This window comes from Manis javanica, chromosome X (genome assembly GCF_040802235.1).
Source record: "Manis javanica isolate MJ-LG chromosome X, MJ_LKY, whole genome shotgun sequence".
NCBI lineage: Eukaryota > Metazoa > Chordata > Mammalia > Pholidota > Manidae > Manis > Manis javanica.
Window position 1 is genome coordinate 39,445,496 of NC_133174.1, and position 23,899 is coordinate 39,469,394.

General features: G+C 40.1%; 1 protein-coding gene across 3 annotated transcripts in view; it reads right to left on the reverse strand.

Annotated features, from left to right (window-relative positions):
* Positions 1 to 23,899, reverse strand: part of SLC9A7 (solute carrier family 9 member A7) — a 191,520-nt gene that overhangs the window by 53,452 nt on the left and 114,169 nt on the right. For all 3 annotated transcript variants that reach the window (XM_036996307.2, XM_036996306.2, XM_036996308.2), the window contains exons 6-12: positions 15,860 to 15,965; positions 15,383 to 15,524; positions 13,274 to 13,379; positions 11,825 to 11,913; positions 11,620 to 11,733; positions 8,808 to 8,919; positions 3,905 to 4,058 (exon numbers count right to left, since the gene is read on the reverse strand). In XM_036996307.2, the coding sequence (XP_036852202.1) occupies positions 3,905 to 4,058; positions 8,808 to 8,919; positions 11,620 to 11,733; positions 11,825 to 11,913; positions 13,274 to 13,379; positions 15,383 to 15,524; positions 15,860 to 15,965 (823 nt within the window). The remainder of the gene's footprint in view (positions 1 to 3,904; positions 4,059 to 8,807; positions 8,920 to 11,619; positions 11,734 to 11,824; positions 11,914 to 13,273; positions 13,380 to 15,382; positions 15,525 to 15,859; positions 15,966 to 23,899) is intronic.

Genomic DNA, 23,899 nt, shown 5'->3' on the forward strand with positions numbered 1-23,899 from the left:
TACAGGATGCTGCCTTTGATTACACAGGGGTATCCTTAAACTCTTTTAAAATATCCAGTAACAAATGCTATTATATAAAGGACTCAGGACTTCTCCATGCCTTTATTCCTTAAGTAATCTTATAAAAAGCTTTATCATAAAGTCTCAGTCTAACAGGATTATATCAAGTGTCCTTATTTGTCCTTGAGTGATTATATTACCAGGCTCTGGGGTGTGGACGTTTCCCATTCAGCTGGCTACCCGGTGTGTGCCATTCCACCCCCTATCATCACCACCAACCATGTCCTGTGTGGGTCACTTGAAGCTGGGGCCTCCAAAAGGACAACCACCATGCTGCCAAAATGTGCTCAGGTCACGTACAAGGTTCATCTGCTGAAATAATCCTGTGATCATTTTTTTAAGTTGCCAAAACTCTATTCTGTGAATAGCATTTGCTTGAGAAACTAAGAAAAATATTATGTACTTTGTGCATTAACAGAAAACAATTTGAGCATTTTGCCAATATGTTTTAAATATCAATCATAAAATACCAACTTAAAAAGATAAATTGGATTTCTGGAAAGCAGTGACCTGGTTTTGGAGTTTGGGTTATATTCAGTTTTATTTTATACACAATTATAAATTAGCTATGGTTAAACATCAGTTAACTCCTAATTATTTATGGTGGACATCCAAGTCCTACTCCGAGCTTCTGACTTCTGAGCAGCCACTGTCAGCAGTCTACAGAAGTAAGGAATAAGTAGGTATTGGTGTTACTGAGGTCACAGAGATCAAAACACCACACTTAATTTCAGGGGGTTTCTGAATCAATTTAGAATAAGAACCTGGATCAAATGAATGATTTGTGGCCATTAAATGACGACACAAGCCACAGACCAGAAAAACTAATCAGTCTCTCGTTGCTGAGGGAATTTCTTTTGATGTAATCTCTGTAAATGTCAGTTTGTATGCTTACCTAATCACTATTTATACACATCGGGAAAATGCAAAGAACTGACACCATATGTATTTTTCACCAGTGGCACACTTGGCTTCATTATGCTGTCTGGGTAGACTTGGACGGAAAGAAAGGAATAGTAAAGGTAGGAACAGAAATCAGTGAAACCAAAAACAGAAAAACAATACAGAAAATCAATGAAATAGAAAAGCTAGTTCTTTGAAAAGACCAATAAAATTGATGTAACCTCTTGCAAGACTAAAAGCAAAAAAAAGAAGATGCTAATTACCAGTATCAGGAATTAAACAGGGGATATCACGATACCTCTCACAGACATCAAAAGAGTAACAAGGTTATGCTATGATCAACACAAAGATGAAATCTCAGATAAAATGAACCAAATACACAAACTACCACAACTCACCCAATACAAAATACATCATCTTAATAGCCCTGTAATTTATTAAAACAATTAGCTTCATAATTTAAAAACCTCTAAAAAGAAGTCTCCAGGACCAGATGGCTTTACTGAAGAATTCCACAAGACTTTTAAGAAGAACTAACACCAATTATAAACAGTCTCTTCCAGAAAACAGAAGAGTAGGGAATATGTCCCAATTCATTTTATAAGGCCAGATTACACTGATTTCAAAAAAAAGGCTATACTAAAAAAGAAAACTATATGCCAATATCCTTTATGAATATAGACACAAAAACCTTTAACAAAATATTAGATAATAGAATTCAGGAATATGTAAAAAATTTACACACCATAACCAAATGGGATTTATTTTAGAGAGGCAAAGCTGGTTCAATATTTTAAAATTAATCAATGTAACCCATCATGTTAACAGACTAAACCAGAAAAATCATATGTTCCAATCAATTGATAACATAAAAAGTATTTGATAAAATTCAACATTTGTTAATGATAAAAATTTTCAGAAAACTAGCAATAGAAGTTTTCTCAACTTGATGATGAACATCTATAAAACCCTACAGAAAACATCATACTTATTGGTAAAAGACTGAATGCCTTCTCCTGAAGATGGGGAACAAGACAAAGATGTCCACTCATACCACTCTTATTCAACATGGTACTGAAAGTCCTAGTCAGAGCAATAAGTTGATAAAAGGAAATAAAAGGCACACTGGTTGGAAGGGAAGAAATAAAACTATGTCTATCTGCAAATGACATCATGGTCTCTATAGAAAATCCCAAAGAATCTAAAAAAAACCCCCAAGAAACAAAAACAAATCCTCCTAGAACTAATAAGTTGGGTAATGTTGCAGGATACTGATCAACACACAAAAACCAGTTGTATTTCTATATCCTAGCAATGAACACATAGAAACTGAAATTAAAGATAGAATAACACTTACAATTGCTCAAAACAGAATAAGAAATACTTAGATATAAATCTAACAGAACATGTATAGGCACTGTATGCTGCAAACTATAAAATACTGATGAAAGAAATTAAAGAAGATCTAAATAAATGAGAACCATTCTATGTCCATGGATTAGGAAGACTCATCAGAGCAAATATGTCAACTCTTCCCAAATTAATACACAGGTTTAAGCCAATCCCATTGAAAATCCCAGAGATTTTATTTGACCGTGGGCAAGTTATTGCTCTGTGCTTCAATTCTGCCAACTCTAAAATGGAGATAATAGTAGTAAGTCTTTCATAGGAATATTATGAAGATTATCTTAATGTACTCATGGTATCTTGAACAATGTTGGCAGCATGAGCATAGCTATTATTTAACTGTCACTGATAAGCCCCACATAGGTTCTGCAGATCCACCTGGATCTGAGGCTGAGACATGCTTGTCCAGAAATGATGCAGCTGACAGTGGCCAAGCCCAGGAATCACTGCCTGCCATCAACACTAACATCTCTGATGGGGCAGACTATTTTCTCAAATTTCAGTTTTCTCCCTGACCCCAAGGATGACTATAAGATCATTACAAGTTATCTCTCCTCCAAGCTCAGTATGCTCTGTGGCTGTCAGTCCTGTGCACCCTATATTCTAGAGAAGGGAATATAAGTAAAAGCCAGCAAAGAAAGAAGCAAACATTGCCACCTGGGGGCTTTTCAGAGAATTCTTCACACCTCTGCACCAGCCAAGTGTCTTCTTCCTATCACATTCACCCTCTGCAGATCCAAAACTGAGCCACCTCCAAAGATGTAGGGTGCCACTTAGAGCAGAAGGGCCCTGGAGGACATTTGCCAGCATGATTTCATTTAACATTAAGGAAAACTGAGGCCCAAAGATGGGAGGGGCTTGCCTTAAACCAGAGCCAGTTAGGCAGTGAGTCTCTTGACCTCTGTTCCAAGGTCCTCTTTACCAAAATGAGCTGGAGGTCACAAGCACAGTTTGGAATTTAAATGCTCTTAGAAAAATCAAACTCAGGTCAGCAACCCCCCACATCCTGACACAGCTGCAAAACCACAGGCAGGGAACGTCCAGGAGGCTGCCACAAATGACAGTTATACAGGAAATGTCACCTCTTTTGTGCACTCAAGCAAGAAGAAACACAGTTACAGTTTCTTCCTAAAACAAAACTCAAATAGCCTCTTTTTACTTCTGGCTGATGAGCTGATTTTTAAGGTCACATGTTTGGTTTCAAAGGAATGTGAAATGCCAGGGGTTGCCAGGCACTGTCTATTCTCCTTCCTGCAGGTTTAAGATTTTTTTTTTTTTTGAATTCTTGCCCTAATGCCACTGTTCCAGCCAGGGCCAGGTGTTTCTAATTCCTCACGTTTTGGGGCCGACAAAAATTTTAAGCCCATTTTTTTCTGGCTGAAAATTAATGCTCTGAATTCAACTATTTTTTTTAGTCCCTCCCCCAAAAGAAAACCCAACCCTGTAAGGCCCTCACATGTACTAAGCTGCAGCACACACTGCACAGGCACAGCAACAGAGTCAGGCATGAAACTGGCCCTAGCTTCCAACTGACCTTATATTAAGCCATGACAGCATAGGCGTTGTGCCTCCACCAATGATCCAGACAGTGAAGAAGACAATGAGGAGGGTGGTTGTGAACATCATCTGGCGAGCGTAGGATGCCGTGTCTCGGATGGCCAGTGCAAATGCCATTGCTCCCCTGAGGCCTGTGGGGACCAAAGAGGAAGATCTCCTGATTATAAGGACAAATGAAAACGTGCCCTCAAATGCACTGCTCCTACTCAGAGCTAATAAACAAAAATGCTTTGGTAGGCAAAAGTCTCTTGAATATAAACATGAGCAAATTTTCCTGAATGCATCTCCTCAGGCAAGGGAAACAAAATCAAAAGTGAACAAATGGGACTACATCAAGCTAAAAAGCTTGTACAGCAAAGGAAACCAATAGCAGAACGAAAAGGCATTCTACAGTATGGGAGAATATATTTGTAAATGACATAATCAACAAAGGGTTAACACCTAAAATATATAAAGAACTCACATACCTCAACACCCAAAAAGCAAATAACCCTATTAAAAAATGGGTGGAGGATATGAAGAGATACTTCCCCAAAGAAGAAATTCAGATGGCCAACAGGCACATGAAAAGATGCTTCACATTGCTAATTATCAGGGAAATGCAAATTAAAACCAGAGTGCGATATCACCATACCAGTTAGGATGGCCAACATCAAAAAGACAAGGAACAACATATGCTAGTAAGGATGCGGAGAAAGGGAAACCTTCCTATACTGCTGGTGGGAATGTAAATTAGTTCACCTATTGTAGAAAGCAATATGGAGGTTCCTCAAAAAACTAAAAATAGAAATACAATTAGACTCGGGAATTCCACTCCTAGGAATTTACCCTAAGAATGCAGCAGTCCAGTTTGAAAAAGACAGATGCACCCCTATGTTTATCGTAGCACTATTTACAATAGCCAACATATGGAAGCAACCTAAGTGTCCATCAGTAGATGAACGGATAAAGGAGATGTGGTACATAAATACAATGGAATACTATTCAGCCATAAGAAAGAAACAAATCCTACCATTTGCAACAACATAGATGGAGCTAGAGGGTATTATGCTCAGTGAAATAAGTCAGTCAGAGAAAGACAAATACCAAATGATTTCCCTCATTTGTGGAGTATAATGACGAAGCAAAACTGAATGAACAAAACAGCAGCAGACTCATAGACTCCAACAAGGGACTAGTGGTTACCAAAGGGGAGGGGTGAGGGAGGGAGAAGGGGATTGTGGGGTATCATGATTGGTGCACATGGTGTGTGGGGGGTCATGGAGAAGACAGTGTAGCTCAGAGAAGACAAATAGGGACTCTGCGGCATCTTACTACACTAATGGACAGTGACTGCAATAGGGTATGGGGGAGGACTCGATAATAAAGGTGAATGTAATAACCACATTGTTTTTCTGGTGAAAGCTTCATAAGAGTGTATATCAATGATACCTTAATAAAAACAAAAACAAAAAAAATGCTTTGAGAGTCAAGTTGTTTTGTTCTAAAAGAAGAACCTTAAAAGGAATATGATTTGCTCTCTCTACATGAAGCCTGCTTTTGTTAAATGTCTAAATGCAGTGAGAAAAACACTGCACTACTTTGTACAGCACATTTTGGAATAATCATCTTTTATTACTGAAATAATTCTCCTGCTAGTAACAGGAAATAAAAGGAAATACACATCACAAATAATAATATAAATTCTCTAAGTCTCTGCCCCAAACACTGTACAGTCATTATAAACTTAATAAAAGGCAAGATACAAATATGTCAAATGCATTTTTGTGGCTCATGAACCATGAACCACAAAACAGTTCAGCATTTCCTTAGCAAAGCCACACAAAGTAGTAACAATATAACCTGGTCCACATCAGGGGTTGGCAACTTTTTCCATAAAGGTCAGCTATGAAATATTTTAGGCTTTGTGGGCCAAGAGGAAAATTAAAGATATTATGTAGGCACTTACATAAAAGAAAGAAAACAAATTTTCACAACATTTAATAGACAAAACCCAAGAACATAATAACAACGAGTGAGTAGAGTTTGTTCTAATACAGTTCTGATGATGAAAAGAATGGAATTCTTCTGGGGAGTATATTTTGCTTAATTAAGTTTCAAAGTTAGTAACTGCTATCATCAGATAGATTATAAATATTCATCTCTACAAGCCATTCTTAGCCCATGGAGTATATGAAAATAGGCAGAAACCAGATTTGGCCCCAGAGCTGTAGTTTGCTGACGCTGATCTACATTAACAGGTGTTAATAATAAGCACCCATATTTTAATGATTTAGAGTTTAATCTTTCTCAGTTCTTTTACTCCTTCCCCATACCATGCTTGTAATTTGTTCTATAGTAAAGACTGAATCCACAGTGTTTAGTAGATATGTAGTATGAATTCCTATTCACCACGGGCAAGATTGTGTGTATATTAGAGAATGAAAACTTAGACCCACTGTATCTGTTCGTATATTTTCCCACCTTTCCTAATAATTTTGCAAGTTCACTAATCTGAGAACTTTGCTACCATTCAGTAGAGAAGAATGTCTCAATAAAAGTTACATAAAAAAGCAGAGCAAATTTAATGTTTTCTATTAATCTGCCCTAGTGAAATATTTTTACATTTCTAGATCACCCTACAACCAGCTATGTCAGCAATCAATACTGAAGCATCTAAAGGGATGCTGTCTCAAAGAAGAAATCATGGGGGTCAGAGAGAGACAATGTGTGTCACATTGTTCCTTATAATTATAAAGGTAAACACTGTAAGCAATATGAAAGCAAAGTCTCACGTATTTCACAGCCATGAAGATGAGTCCCATTCCACAGCCAGATTTCTCCCAGCAGGAAATAACTTTTGTAGATGTCTTTAAACAGCACTGTGTACTTCTCAGTGTTTTGGTAAAGATGGTGAATATATTTTATCTAGGTGACCAAGTTATCTCCAGTCCTCTTTCTGTTTTGCAGCAGTATTTCCCTAGCACGTAAGGGGGATCTTGTCATTGCCCTCTGCAGAAACCTCTCCTGTTTCCCAAATGCTCTTAAGTAGAGCCCAAACTCTTTGGCACAGCATTGGAGCTTTGCGCTCTAGATTTCAGCAGTGGTTCTCAAAGTGTGCTCCTCAAACCACCACCACCACAAGCAGCAGCAGCATCAGAGAACACTTTAGAAATGCAAATTTTTGGGGCCCACTCCACACCGCAGAATTGCATTTGGCAGTGGGGTCAGCAATCAGCTCTAAGCAGCTGATTCTGATGCAACCTAAAGGTGCAAGCCAGTTTAGATGCAATCGTCCTGTCCAACCTCACCCTCTTTCTGCATTACCCCACATGTCTTATGTTTAAACCAGACTGCTCCCTTCCCTGAAGAAGCCATATATGGCAATACTTCCCTGCCTTTCCAACCTGACACCTCCTGAAACCCATTTCTACCACAGTTGGAAAGCTACACCCCCTTGATAAAAATGGCCCTGGGCCCTACTCTTCTCAGCACTTATTCCATACCTCCTTTGTAATTCACCCTCTTTGCAGAAAGTGGGCTCTTTGTACTCCCTCCTCCCCCACCGTGGACTGTGAGCTCCTTGAAGGAGGCTGGCCTATCCTCCACAACCTAGAAACGAGGCTTATAAATAGAGGATGCTCAACAAATGTTTGTCAGGGTGGAAGGAAATCAGTATGGCAGGCTGGATAGTTCAGTGCAGATGCAAGTGAGTGCTTGACACAGGGACTGCTTTGCTGAGCACTGCCCACTGGTGTGATTACAGTATAACTCTGAGGTCCCCAAGATCTACCACTGGTGTGATTTCAGTGTAACTCTGAGGTCCCCAAGAGCTACTATGTGGACAAAAAGGGCTACTAGTCACTCTGCCTCTTACACAGCCCCCCCACCCCCCACACAGGACAGAGGTATCTTTAAGGGTCACAGTGGCCTTCTGTCCTACCATCTCTTCTTGATCCTCACCTAGAAAGTCTGATGCTTACCACACTCACTGCATCATCTACTCATGCAAACTGCTCTTTCCTTTCTTAACCTCCACTTACTTCTTTACTGTCCCTTATCCCCTCAGTGCCTTCTCCACACTACTCAGCTTTACAGTTAAGAGGGAAGCATCTGGGAGACAGTGTGAATCAAATATCAAGCAAGCAGACCCATCACAGCTGTTATCTTCTATGACTGTATTTTATTTCTTTTGCTTCATAGAAAGTTGAAGCTAGGAGAAACCTCAACTAATTATTTTACAAGAGAAGATACCACAGCTGGGAGGTGTTGAGTGACTTGGCCCAGTTCTTTCTCATTAAAGACCTATTTTCCTTCTCATTTTAGGTCTGGGGCCCTTCTGAAAGATTAAGGGTTATGATCATCTATTATAAAACAAACAAGCACTATTATGATTAGCACACATAATGTACCAGGGGGGACATGGGAAGGGCGGTATATACAGAGAGGACAAGTAATGATTCTATAGCATCTTACTATGCTGATAGACAGTGACTGTAATGGGGTATGTGGGGGGGACTTGACAGTAGGGGGAGTCTAGTAACCATAATGTTGTTTAAGTAATTGTACATTAATGATACCAAAATTTTAAAAATAAATAAATAAAAATTAAAAAAACAAGCACTTTAAATACTTACATATCTCCAGGGCCCTTAGATGGTAAAGATAAAATGATGATGCAAATATTTTAGGGGAGAATGTTCACATTTGGTAATATGGTTTGCAAAAGCAATTATTAACCCCATTTAACATGTACATCTGTCTACTCAGCACTGTAGGTGAGACCAAGGAACCAAAGACTTGAATTTTCTGTCTTTTTATGAACCTGATCAATTATATTTAATCATACGAGCACTGCCTGCTGAAGAAAACTCATTTTCTTTACATTCATATTTTTTTACCTGAAAACATCATCATGTGTTGAAAATTCCAGCCAATCTTATGTCTTCTGCCCAAGTTGAGGAAGAAGGAGAGTGGGTAGATATGTGCAGCTCTTCCCAGGAAGATGGCAACCTGAGCACCAGGTGGAGGTTAAGGCCCAACAGGTTTCCAGAATGGCACTTTCACACAACCTTAGGTTGAACAAAGAACGTTAGGAGCACCTCATTATAATCAGGAGAGTTGCCCAATGCAGCCAGACTGTCTAGTTTCCTTCTAAAGAAGTCTCAGCAACAAGAGGGATTCAATTGGCCAACTTACTCAAACTCCTGGTTCGTAGAGATCATTTCTAGGCTGTTAAATGCGATGTTGTGAGACAGGGACCATGGGTGTAGTCAGAGTAGGGTGAGGGCCTCCAGGAAAAGCAGGGTGGAATATTTACAGTCAGAGCAATGTAATAATGGGCAAAGAAGTCCCCATTGAAACTCTGTTAAGCATTACGCAAAGTCAAGGTCACACTAATTCTCTAGAGAAAGATACCTAAGAATATAGACATCTTCAGTGAGATCAGTTAAAGGTCAAAAAGCCAGGAGTAACTGAGCCTGGAATGTTTGAGTGTTCTGCAAGGGTATCAGCATAACCCCTGACTCCACTGTCAGCCCTAGCAACCAGACTACAACCCAGCCCACCTTGAGGACAGGGCAGGTGATGCAAGTCCACACCCCTAAGTTTTTTTCATGTTCTCAAAAAATCCTCAACTGCCTATAAAACCCCCTAGACAACACACCACTATGGGCTCTCTTGTCCCCTCCTGGCATGAGCCAGGAGCTCTATTCTCTCACTTTATTTCTAAATAAAAGCCTGTACCTTGCTCATTCTTCAGCTTCATGAACAAGAACCCCGGCATTAGTTGTAACCTCTTGATTTAATTAAACCTGTATGGACCAAGTCTCCAATCCATCTAAAAATGAGTCCAGAAATAAGCTAAGGGACCATGGTAGGGATGAAGAATTGAGAGAAGCAAATAGCGTGTTAGACTCTATTGGAAGAAAAATCACAAGATGATAAAAATTACTAACCCCTGAGTCAAACTATAAAGAGAAAGTGTGCTGGTAAGAGCTCATAAGCTTCAGTTGGAAGTAAACATCTGGGGCTTGAATAACCAGAAAGACCCTACAAATAAGAGGTGGGGAAACTTAAAGTATTCATGACACTAATACACATTCACATCCCTCAAAAGAATCAGTCTGGGGAGATTTCCATACCTAAGCAGCTTAAATGTCTTTTGGATATGAATGAAAGAAATGGAAAAGGACTGTGGAAAAGGAACTCAACTGTGGAGACTGAAGAATTCAGGGAAACAGGTCATTCATCACTTGCTGAGTTTAGAAAAGAGCCCAACAGAGATGCACACTGCCCTAGTCACAGAAGGAAGCCAGCCGCCTTGGGAGCCAGAGAAAAGGGAGCTTCCGTTTAGGCAAAGCAGCAGCTGCTGGCTGCAGCTGTTTCAGACAGAAGTGAGGACCGAACTACCTTCTGCCTGTTCCAGGGTAAAGTACTAACGATTTTTCTTCTTTTATCCTTCTTTTTCTTTGTTTTGTCTTTTAACAGAAGTTAACAAGTAGTACTTATAAAGCACATTATATCCCAGAGGCCATATGCAAAATTCCTCAAGTGGTAAGCAGCCTTCAGGACTCACAGAGGACCTGGCTGGCCCTCCCACAAGGCGCTCGTCTGTAACAAGGGCTGTGCTCTTGCACGCTCTCTCACAGGACACCAGGCTAGGAATACAAAGCAAAAGGACATGTAAGGTCTCTTAAGTCAGGAGTGAAAACACTAATCCCCCAGATTTTTATCTGCGAGTCTGTTGAGTGTGCACGTCTAAGAAATGAGCCCAAGTTGAAGCAGATACCACTGTAACTGGATGGACTCTGGCCCAGAAGAGAAAAACACTCCTTTTTTTGTCAGCATCCCACCTAAGGATACCCATGAGGCCTCAGAAAAGGCAAAACAGAATGTCCAGCAATAGGGGATGCCTGCTCAGTATGTTGAAAATCCAGTTGAGCTGGAGTCCTACACTTCTAAGCCCCAGAAAAGTTCACTTTAATGAAAACAATATGATTTGAGGCCAAGAAAGCAGGCCCTCAGCTGTTGATCCACTGCTGGCATGCACATCCCTCCTTACTTGAGAGAAGCCAACCCCAAAACAGTGCTTCTTTTCCCAAAACTGTGCTCACAATGGAACTAAATCAAGGAACCAAGTGTTTTTCCATTTTTTTCTCTTCTTCCTCTCCTTTCACTTTTTGGGGGAAAAAAGGAGTGTTTCCCACTGTGATCTGTAGCAGCAGGGAAGCTCAGGGGAAAGCTTACTCACTGCCTGCGGCCTTCCCCGGGTGGTGTGAGGAGGAGTTGCCCACACCAGTAAACAGCAAAAGTGGTAGAACCTTCAGGTCTTCCAAATGGGGTGAGTAGTGGATTGGAATTCATGCAGCAATGAAATAATTCTAGGGCTGACATGGTGGCCAACTAACTTACAGATATGCTGAGAGGGGTGCTTTACAAAACAAACTACTACCTGCCCAGCATCTGCATCACACAAAGGCCACCTTACACAGAAAACATAGGAAGAACAGCCTGGGATCAGCACCAATCCTAAAATCAAATGCACTAAGCTTTATAACCACATCAGCCTTCTTTTTTCTCATCATGAAAACACCACAAACTACTGCTGGCTCAGTCACTTGCCACCCCCAAAACATAAGTTATTATTTTTATTATAGCTTCCCCAGCAGTGGTTGCCTTTGTGTAGAAAATGGTAGAACCCAAAAAGGATACAAAAGCTCCAATAATGAAAATGGGGCTGAAAACGTGCTTCTGGAAGGTAAACAGCGCCAGGCCCATGTAGGAGAAGATGAAGTTCTCTGCCAGGAAGTGTAACACCTCAAAGAGCTGCATGGAAAGAGAAAGGAAAGCCATAAACCCTGTGGGTGCCCCCCTTGCAGTCACAGATAAGTTGAGAGGACCCAGGGCTCCCTCTCACCTGCTTCGTTCGACTTCTCGATTCCACTGACAGATTGTTGTAGGTGTAATGAGCCTGTGTGATTCCACAGAAAAGGACAGCCACAACACCTGGTGAGAGATTAAAAGGAAAAAAATCAATGGGGAAAAATAAAGAAGCAGGGAACAATCCCTGCAGAAACAAAAAGTTAAAGTAGGCAAGCCCAGCATATCTAATTTCCTGAATAGTTTGAAAGTTACCCCTGAAATCTCCCTCTGCCCCCATCACTCATACAACCTTCCCTCTCCCAACTCTGCCCTTCTTTGAAGCCAAGGTCCCTGACTTCCCCCCTTGCTCCAGTTTTAAGGGCATTCTTTCCCTTCCTCCCAACTCCTACTTGAGTTTGGCATTTAGCATTCATTCCCTCAAAAAGACTGTGAGGACTTGTCTTTTGTGTTTGTCATATTCCTCTTTGTTCTTAAAAATTTTAATTTCAAAAATTTAATTTCAAACCAATGCTTTATATTTTTGCATGGTCTAGTGCTTCAGACAAAATGGATCCAGAGTATCATTCCATTTATCCAAGACCTGATGATCTAGGTTTCTGGTTAATGGTAAAGATTTTGTTGTGTAAAACAACTAACATACCTGAGACTTTGCCTACACATGTACAGATAACTGTCAAGTTTCAAGGAAGTGGGGCATTGTATAATGCTATATATAAAGATACGTTGCAGTATTTTGAAAAGATGATTCATAACTAAATGGATTATGTATAGTTAATTGTACTTTTCCGGTGGAAAATTCAGTGATTACTTATTTTTAATGAGAGAATGTGAGAAACCAGATGATTACTCACACTAATAATATATATAATAATATGCTATATATATAAAGATATGTTGCAGTATTTTGAAAAGATGATTCTTAACTAAATGGGTTATGTATAGTTAATTGTACTTTTCCGGTGGAAAAATTCAGTGATTGCTTATTTTTAATGAGAGAATGTGAGAAACATAAACCAGATGATTACTCACACTAATAATACATGAAACTGGCACCATAAAACATGGTGTTGAAAAACAATGACCAGAGACAAAACAAGGAAAAACTGTGTTCATTCACACTCATCTGAGTAGATACAAAAGGGCCTTTAAAAGGATATATTGTGCTTGTTATTGCTACTGTTTGAAAAATGAAGAAATCTAAGGGAGGATACAAGTAAGACGTTAATATGTTCAGTAACCTTTGCAGCTAAACTTCTACTTACCGTTAGAATAAGTACTCAAAGACATAACTTGAGTTTGAAACAGTAAATCTTATCCTTTAAAAACATGTAGCTTGGGAAGTTAAATTATTCCTAGGGCAAAACAACGGCCTTGCTCAGCAAACCTCCATATGGACACTGTGAACAGTATCACCTCCACGTAACTGCTGTTTAAGAATTCTTCCCTTGAGCTCCCACAGCCCCATCTACAGCCTAAAACCCACCTGTAAACCCACAGGCTTCTGCCAAGAGGAATGTGCTCCAGGACATCAGGAAGAAGAGTGCCGTCTCCAGCAGGGGGAAGCAGTGTAGCTTAGTGAACTTGGTCACGTCAGCCCCGGTCAAGGAACTTGCCTCCAGGAACAAGCAACTGGGTCACCAAGAACCACACTCCAGTAGCCCAGAACCCTCTCCGTAGGGCTATCCTTTCCCTTCAACTCTTCTTTTGGGTCCACAAAGCTGCTGCTTGGTTTTTAAAGTAATAAAAAATTAAACTTTCCAATAGAATAGAATATTGGTTACCAAGAGCTGGGAAAGGTTAGGAAGAGGAGACCATTTCTGTTTGAGAAGATGAAAAAGGTCTAGAGATCAATAGTGGGGATGGTTATAAACACGGTGGATGTACTTAATGCCACTGAACTGTATACTTAGAAATGGTCAAATGGCAAATTTTATGTTATATATTTTTTGTCACATTAAATAAATTATAACATACGAAAAACCATTTGAATTATACACCTCAGGTAGGTAAATTGCATGGTATGTGAATTTATCTCAATAAAGATGTTTTTTAAAAAGTAAACTTTCCAAAGTAACTGGGAATAGTTTTCTGTGCCCCTTGCAATACCCACGGCTCTGAGACGTGCAGTGTTGGCTTGAGGTGTTGACAGGTCAGCTCTGGCAGTGCTGTCAGGCAGGCCTGGGAAGACAGGTGAGACTCTGACCTCTGTGGGCCACTATGACCTGAGTCCACAACAGGTATGTAATGAATGTATGATAAGGAAGGAAAGAGGAAGGAAAGGAATAGGGGAAGGAAGGAATAGGGGAAGGAAGGAATAGGGGAAGGGAAGGGAAGGGGAGGGGAGGGGAGGGAAGGGAAGGGAAGGGAAGAGGAAGGAAAGGAATAGGGGAAGGAAGGAATAGGGGAAGGGAAGGGGAGGGGAGGGAATGGAAGGGAAGGGGAGGGGAGGGAAGGGGAGGGAAGGGGAGGGGAGGGGAGGGGAGGGGAGGAAGGAGGGAGGGAGGAAGGAGGGAGGGAGGGAGGAAGGAAGGAAGGAAGACACAACTCCAGGGGCAACTACAAGGTGTTTCACCTTTTGGGACAGAGAGTCCTCTCCTAACACTGCCATTCCATGGCAGGTCAGCCTGGAACCATCTCATGAGTGTTTCACTGAAAAATATAAGTTCCCAGGGCATCAAAGGGGCCTTTTTGAAGTAAGCTAAATCTGCACTGTCCAAAATGGTAGCTGCTAGGCACATGCTGCTACTGTACACTTAAAATGTGGCTAGTCCAAACTGAGATGTGCTGGCAGAGCAAAATACATACCATAGTTCAAAGATTTAGTACAAAAACAGAACATATAAAATGTCATTAATAATTTGTAGAGTGGTTGCAGGCTGAAATGATGGGGCTCACATCTGCAGCTCCTATTACATTTGCACAGGGTGTACCCTGGGTGTACAGTGGTGATCTAAATGCCATCAAAAGATGTACTGAAGGACTCAGTACTCATGTGGAGGGGTGGCCTACTTGTTCTACACTTTGCTTTTATGTTTGTTGGTTGGCTGGTTGGTTGGTTAGTTGGTTGCTAAGTAAATACTGTCCAATCCTTTGCTTAAGGAAGGCCACCTTGCAGTAATTTGCACTGATGGTCCCCAACTAGCTGTGGCCATGTTAGCCCTGTAGGGTCTAGAACAAACAAGAGCAGCAAGCCTGGGGCTAAAGTACTTCTGGTCTGCTTCCTCCTGGCTTCCTGTGTGGTGGCCCCTGATTCCCAGGCTCCACCTGGCTCTGCAGCTCTTTGCACGCACTGCCCCCAAAACTGATGCTTCCCCCAAGCTCCCATCTCTAACCAATTCTTAAGAGGAAGAGAAAATGCAAAGGACTGAGCTAAGCCTTGAGTTACACTTCCAAACATTTTCTCAGACTCTTAGGTAGCCAGGCACTCGACTGTCATGTTTTCCCAAAGGGACACATTTCAGGAGCCCTTAAACTGCAGTGGAACAATTTATTTGATTTTCATTTCTGAAAGGAAGAACTGAGAACTTTATTTTGGCAAGTGTAATGTCACATAGTCATACCCAGGCAGGGACAGAAACTGCAAAAAGGATATTAGAGCAGTCACCACACCAGTCACAGCTCCCATGGTGAAAGAGCCACTAAATATACCTAGGAAAATGCCAACTGACTTAAAAAAGGCAGCAGCATCAAAGGCATGAGTGTTCAGCACTGCTGGCTGGTAGGCAACAATAGACCTGGAGTTAAAAAAAGAAGAGAGAGTTACAAGACTGTGAGGGTTTTACACCACAGTACCTAAAAATACAGACAACTGTAGCTATCTACACTCTGCTGAGCATGACCCATAGTGTATGTATTTAATTTAATCTGCAGGCACCATGTTATGCTGTTTACCAACATTTAGATCACTACCAACTGGACAAAGCAACATAATTTTATCAACAAGTGGACAAACCTCATTTAGAAAAATACCCAATTCAATATTTAACACTTTAAGATGGGCTTCTGAATTTAGCCCAGAGCATTCAGGAAGCCAGAGTTTCTCTTCTCAAGCAGAAATATTGTTACTTACGAGGACAGTACAATGGCAACAGCATCATTTAGGACACTTTCTCCAAACAGAAGTGCATAAAGGTCCACATCTGCATGCAGTTCATTAAATATCGCCAGTACAGTCACTAAAAAGTGAGCCAAAAGCATATAAATTAGTTTCAGTTTCTGACTTTAGGCTGTTGATAACAAATTTGTAAAGACAATTCCTATCCTTGGTAGGACATGGTGGTTTGGGAGACAGTAAGGGAGTCAAAGACAAGAGCTGTCTGTCTATGGCACAAAGGAAAATGGCAATCTCCTAATCTGAATGAGGTATGATATAATGCTTGATTCTAATAACACTGTACTGAAACACTGCTTCCCACTGCAACCCCATCACACTCTGAAAATACCTGTACTACAGAACCTAAAAAAATAATCACAACTAATGTGATTTGGCTCCACTTGTGGGTTGAAATCTCTTTGAAGGCAGAAACTGATTTTAATTGACCATTTTGCTCCCAGAACCCAGCATAGGGTCAGGGCACAGAGAAGACTCTAGTAAAGGTTTGTGGAATAATGAAAGTCTTCGTTTATGACACACTATACACAATTACACTTCTCATGGTCTTCACATTTCTTAGGCATCCAGTAATCAGCTACCCTCCAGATCTGTGGTACTCAAATGTTTGATCTCAGGACTCTTTATAGTCCTAAAAATTATTGAGGCCCCCAGTAAGCTTTAATTTTGTGGGCTACAGCTATCAATATTTACTATATTAAACAAGAAAATTAAATATTTATTCATTTAAAATTACTAATAGGACCTAGAGGATATCATGCTAAGTGAAATGAGTCAGACAAAGACAAATACCATATGATTACACTTATATGTAGAATCTAAAAAACAAAACAAACAGATTAATAAATACAGAGAACAAACTGGTGGCTGTCAGAGGGGAGGGAGTAGGGGAATGGGCAAAACAGGTGAAGGGGATAAAGAGGTACAAACTTCCAGTTATGAAATAAATAAGTTGGAAGGTGGAGCCAAAATTATGGCATGAGTAGAGCAGTGGAAATCTCCACCCAAAACCATATATATTTTTGAAAATATAACAAATACAACTATTCCTAAAGGAGAGACCAGAAGACAAAGTACAACAGCCAGACTACATCTTCATCTGTGAGAGCCAAGCACCTCACAAAGGGGCTAAGATACAAGCCACGGCCCAGCAGGATCCGAGTGCCCCTCACCCCAGCTCCCCAGCTGGAAGAGAGGAGTCGGAGCGGGGAGGAAGAGGGAACCCAGGACTGTTAAATATCCAGCCCTAGCCATCTGCACCGGGAGCGCAGACACACAGTGCGTGGGGTGCTGGATACTAGGGAAATGAGACAGTAAAACCTGCAAGCGGGTCCCCACAGCTGGCACCCCTGAGACAAAAGAAAAGCGAGTGGTTTTTGCAAGTCTTAAAGGGACAGGGGCCTCACACCTGGAAGGAAGCATTCCGGCGCACTCAGCCTAGCAGCTGGGAATCCCAGGAAACTCCAGGCACCCTAACCCTCAGGGCAGCAGTGCAGCTCTGAGGTCCCTCAGGGTGATAAACAGCCTCCCACCTGTTCCCCCCACCCGACGTGGACCCGCCATAGAAGGGCAGCAGCCTGAGGCAGGCCATGACCACAGCAACCAAGCGGAGCTTACTGCACAGCAGCCAGGCAAGAATCAGAGACCCCATCTGTGCACACCTGCCCAGCACAAGCTGCTAGGAGCCACCATTCTCATAGGAGAGGAAGGCAACAAACTAGCAAGAAGGGATGTTCTCCCAGCTGACACACATTCCAACTCACCATAACTACCTCTATTGCCATGAAAAGGCAGAAGAATTTGATACAGACCAGAATCACACAGACATCCTCCCCTGAGAGGGAAACTGGGGAAATAGATCTAACCAATCTTCCTGAAAAAAAATTCAAAATAAAGGTCATAACCATGCTGATGGAGCTGCAGAGAAAAATGCAGGAGGCTAACTGACAAAGTAGGGAGGGAGACAACAGAAATAAAACAATCTCTGGAAGGACTTAAAAGGAGAATGCATGAGATGCAAGAGGACATAAATGGAATAGAAACCAGAGAACAGGAACACATAGAAACTGATGCAGAGAGAGATAAAAGGATCTCCAGGAATGAAACAATATTAAGAGAACTGTGTGACCAATCCAAAAGGAACAATATCTGCATTATAGGGGTACCAGAAGAAGAAGAGAGAGAAAAAGGGATAGAAAGAGTATTTGAAGAAATAATTGCTGAAAACTTCCCCAAAATGGGAGAGGAAATAGTCGTTCAGACAACGGTAGCACACAGAAGTCCCAAAAACAGGGACCCAAGGAGGACAAAACCAAGACACATAATAATTAAATGGCAAAGATCAAGGACAAGAACAGAGTTTTAATGGCAGCTAGAGAGAGGAAAAAGGTTACCTAAAAAGGAAAACCCATCAGGCTATCATCAGACTTCTCAACAGAAACCTTACAGGCCAAAAGAGAATGGCATGATATACTCAATGCAATGAAACAGAAGGGCCTTGAACCAAGGATACTGTATCCACCTCGATTATCATTTAAATATGAAGGAGAGATTAAATAATTCCCAAACAAGCAAAAGTTGAGGGAATTTGCCTCCCACAAACCATGTCTACAGGGTATCTTAGAGGGACTCCTCTAAATGGGAGCACTCCTAAGGCTAAATAGATGTCACCAGAGAAAATAAAATCACAGCAAAGAAAGCAGACCAATCAAATACTAACTAAAGGCAAAAAATAACATCAACTACTCACAAAAGCAGTCAAAGGAAACACGAAAGAGCACAGAATAAAACACCCAACATACAAAGAATGGAGATGGAGGAATAACAATGGAGAGAAATAAAGAAACATCAGACAGTGTTTATAATAGCTCAATAAGCAAGTTAAGTTAGACAGTAAGATAGTAAAGAGCTAACCTTGAACTTTCGCTAACCATGAATCTAAAGTTTGCAATGGCAATAAGTACATATCTTTCAATAAATGTAAATGGACTGAATGCACCAATCAAAAGACACAGAGTAATAGAATGGATAAAAAAGCAAGACCCATCCATATGCTGTTTACAAGAGATACACCTAAAAACTAAAGACATGCACAGACTAAAAGTCAAGAGATAGAAAAAGATATTTCATGCAAACAACAGGAAGAAAAAAGCAAGTGTTGCAGTACTAGTATCAGACAAAATAGACTTCAAAACAAAGAAAGCAACAAGAGATAAAGAAGGACATTACATAATAATGAAGGGCTCAGTCCAACAAGAGGATATAACCATTATAAATATATATGGACCCAATATAGGAGCAATATAGTGAAACAAATACAAAGAGAATTAAAGGAGGAAATAGAATGCAATGTATTCATTTTAGGAGACTTCAACACACCACTCACTCCAAAGGATAGATCCACCAGACAGAAAATAAGTAAGGACATGGAGGCGCAGAACAACACACTATAACATACGGACCTAATAAACATCTATAGAACTCGACATCCAAAAGCAAAAGGATATACATTTTTCTCAAGTGCACATGGAACATTCTCCAGAATATATCACATACTAGGCCACAAAAAGAGCCTCAGTAAATTCCAAACGATTGAAATTCTACCATCCAACTTTTCAGACCACAAAGGTATAAAACTAGAAATAAATTGTACAAAGAAAACAAAAAGGCTCACAAACACATGGAAGCTTAACAACATGCTCATAAAAAGTCAGTGGATCAACAACCAAATTAAAATAGAGATCAAGCAATATATGAAAACAAATGACAACAACACAAAGCCCCAACTTCTGTGGGACACAGTGAAACCAGTCTTAACAGGAAAGTATATAGCAATCCAGGCATATTTAAAGAAGGAAGAACAATCTCAAATGAATAGTCTAAAGTCAAAATTTTCGAAACTGGTAAAAGAAGAGCAAATGAGGCCTAAAGTCAGCACAAGGAGGGACATAATAAAGATCAGAGAAGAAATAAATAAAACTGAGAAGAATAAAACAATAGAAACAAATCAATGAAACCAAGAGCTGGTTCTCTGAGAAAATAAACAAAATAGATAAGCCTCTAGCCAGACCTATTATGAGAAAAAGAGAATCAACACATATCAACAGAATGAGAAACAAGAAAGGAAAAATCATGATGGACCCCACAGAAATATAAATAATTATTAGAGAATACTATGAAAACCTATATGCTAACAAGCTGGAAAACCTAGAAGAAATGGACAACTTCCTAGAAAAATACAACCTTCCAAGAATGGCCAAGGAAGAAACAGAAAATCTAAACAGACCAATTACCAGCAATGAAATTGAATCAGTAATCAAAAAACTACCAAAGAACAAAAGTCCTGGGCCAGATGGATTCACCACTGAATTTTACCAGACATATAGAGAAGACATAATACCCATTCTCCTTAAAGTTTTCCAAAAAATAGAAGAGGAGGGAATACTCCCAAACTCATTCTATAAAGCCAATATCGCCCTAAAACCAAAACCAGGCGAAGACCCCACTAAAAAAGAAAATTACAGACCAATATCCCTGATGAACACAGATGCAAAAATACTCAACAAAATATTATCAAACCGAATTCAAAAATACATCAAAAGGATCATACACCATGACCAAGCGGGATTCATCTCAGAGATGTAAGGATGGTACAACATTCGAAAATCCATCAACATCATCCACCACATCAACAAACAGAAGGACAAAATCCACATGATCATCTCCATAGACGCTGAAAAAGCATTTGACAAAATTCAACATCCATTCATGATAAAAACTCTCAACAAAATGGGTATAGAGGGCAAGTACCTCAACATAATAAAGGCCGTATATGAAAAACCCACAGCCAACATCATACTGAACAGCGAGAAGCTGAAAAATTTTCCTCTGACATCAGGAAAAAGACAGGGATGCCCACTCTCCCCACTATCATTCAACATAGTACTGAAGGTCTTAGAAACAGCAATTAGACAAAACAAAGAAATACAAGGAATCCAGATTGGTAAAGAAGAAGTTAAACTGACACTATTTGCAGATGACATGATATTGTACATAAAAAACCCTAAAGAGTCCACTCCAAAACTATTAGAACTGATATCGAAATACAGCAAAGTTGCAGGATACAAAATTAACACACAGAAATCTGTGGCTTTCCTATACACTAACAATGAACTAATAGAAAGAGAAATCAGGAAAACAATTCCATTCACAATAGCATCAAAAAGAATAAAATACCTGGGAATAAACCTAACCAAGGAAGTAAAAGACCTATACCCTGAAAACTACAGGACACTCTTAAGAGAAATTAAAGAAGACACTAACAAATGGAAACTCATCCCATGCTGTTGGTTAGGAAGACTTAATATAGTCAAAATGGCCATCCTGCCCAAAGCAATCTACAGATTCAATGCAATCCCTATCAAATTACCAACAGCATTCTTCAATGAACTGGAACAAATAGTTCAAAAATTCATATGGAAACACCAAAGACCCCAAATAGCCAAAGCAATCCTAAGAAGGAAGAATAAAGTGGGAGAGGATCTCACTCCCCAACTTCAAGCTCTACTACAAAGCCACAGTAATCAAGACAATTTGGTACTGGCACAAGAACAGAGCCACAGACCAGTGGAACAGAAGAGAGACTCCAGACGTTAACCCAAACATATATGGTCAATTAATATATGATAAGGGAGCCATGGACATACAATGGGGAAATGACAGCCTCTTCAACAGTTGGTGCTGGCAAAACTGAACAGCTACATGTAAGAGAATGAAACTGGATCACTGTCTAACCCCATACACAAAAATAAGTTCAAAATGGATCAAAGACCTGAATGTAAGTCATGAAACCATAAAACTCTTAGAAAAAAACATAGGCAAAAATCTCTTGGACATAAACATGAGCGACTTGTTCATGAACATATCTCCCTGGACAAGGGAAACAAAAGCATAATTGAACAAGTAGGACTATATCAAGCTGAAAAGCTTCTGTACAGAAAAGGACACCATCAATAGAACAAAAAGGCATCCTACAGTATGGGAGAATATATTCATGAATGACAAATCTGATAAAGGGTTGACATCCAAAATATATAAAGAGCTCACACACCTCAACAAACAAAAAGCAAATAATCCAATTAAAAAATGGTCAGAAGAGCTGAACAGACAGTTCTCCAAAGAAGAAATTCAGATGGCCAACAGATACATGAAAAGTTGCTCCACATCGCTTGTTATCAGAGAAATGCAAATTAAAACCACAATGAGATATCATCTCACACCAGTAAGGATCCCCACCATCCAAAAGACAAACAACAACAAATGTTGGCGAGGTTGTGGAGAAAGGCCTATGCTGCTGGTGGGAATGTAAATTAGTTCAACCATTGTGGAAAGCAATATGGAGGTTCCTCAAAAAGCCCAAAATAGAAATACCATTTGACCCAGGAATTCCACTTCTAGGAATTGACCCTAAGAATACAGCAGCTCAGTTTGAAAAAGACAGATGCACCCCTATGTTTATCGCAGCACTATTTACAATAGCCAAGAAATGGAAGCAACCTAAGTGTCCATCATTAAATGAATGGATAAAGAAGATGTGGTACATATACACAACGGAATATTATTCATTCATAAGAAGTAAAGAAATCCTACCATTTGCAACAACATGGATGGAGCTAGAGGGTATTATGCTCAGTGAAATAAGCCAGGCAGAGAAAGACAAGTACCAAATTATTTCACTCATATGTGGCGTATAAGAACAAAGAAAAACTGAAGGAACAAAACAGCAGCAGAATCACAGAACCCAAGAATGGACAAACAGTTACCAAAGGGAAAGGGACTGGGGAGGATGGGTGGGAATGGAGGGATAAGGGCGGGGAAAAACAAAGGGGGCATTATGATTAGTATGTTTAATGTGGGGGGGGGGGCACGGGGAGGGCTGTGCAACACAGAGAAGACAAGTAGTCATTCTACAGCATCTTACTGCGCTGATGGACAGTGACTGAAATGGGGTTTGTAAGGGGGACTTGGTGAAGGGGGGAGTCTAATAAACATAATGTTCTTCATGTAGTTGTAGATTAATGATACCAAAAAAAGCAGTTAATGTCCTGATGTTTAATAAGTTTAAACTTTCAATTTTCTAGAACTTTCATTTACATAAAACCCTTACTATGCCAGTCTTCACAAGCCAAATAACAATGGTGTATCATGGCAGTGCCTTCCATTATTTTCTACCATAGCAATGGACACAAGTAAGTGAAGTAAACAATTACAAAGATAATCTGGAAAATAAGCCCTTCTATCTAATTAAATGAAGCAACACTAATAGCTCAGAAAACAGTATCAGTAATCTTTACATTACACTAACCTCCCTTTGCTTGTTAGGGTACCAGTAACAAGTTAGTAATAAAGTTATACACAAGTGTAGTTAGTAATATATTTTCAGAGAAACCAAACACCTTTCTTAGACTTTTGAAGAATCTATTTCTCAAAAGACCCACATTTGGAGACAGTCATAGACACTGTAGTATTAAAATAATAAAGCTACCTTTCACAGTGCTCTTTGGGAACATGCTTGGGTTAAGTGATATCTTGTCATTTACTTTTTTAAAAACACAGGGAAAACAAAAGCACTGCCTGAGTCAGATGTGGATAGAGACCAGCATAACGTGGTAGATGATATACTCAATGCTGTACATGTGTTATTTCATGTAATTTGCACAGTAGCCTTAGGAATAGGTACCATTATACCTACTTCATAAATGAGGAAACTGACGAGAGGAGATAAGGTGTCCCCAGGCCAACGGGTCAGTGACTGCTAGAGCTAAAACTCAAGCCTCCACCTGCAACTCTACATTCTTTTCAGAACCCAGGATGCTTCAACCAGCCACCGCTTCAACATCGATTTACGGTTGACCCTTAAACAATGCAGGGATTAGGGGCATCGACCCCTTGCACAGCCAAAATCCATTTATAACTATTGACTCCCCAAAATTTAACTAC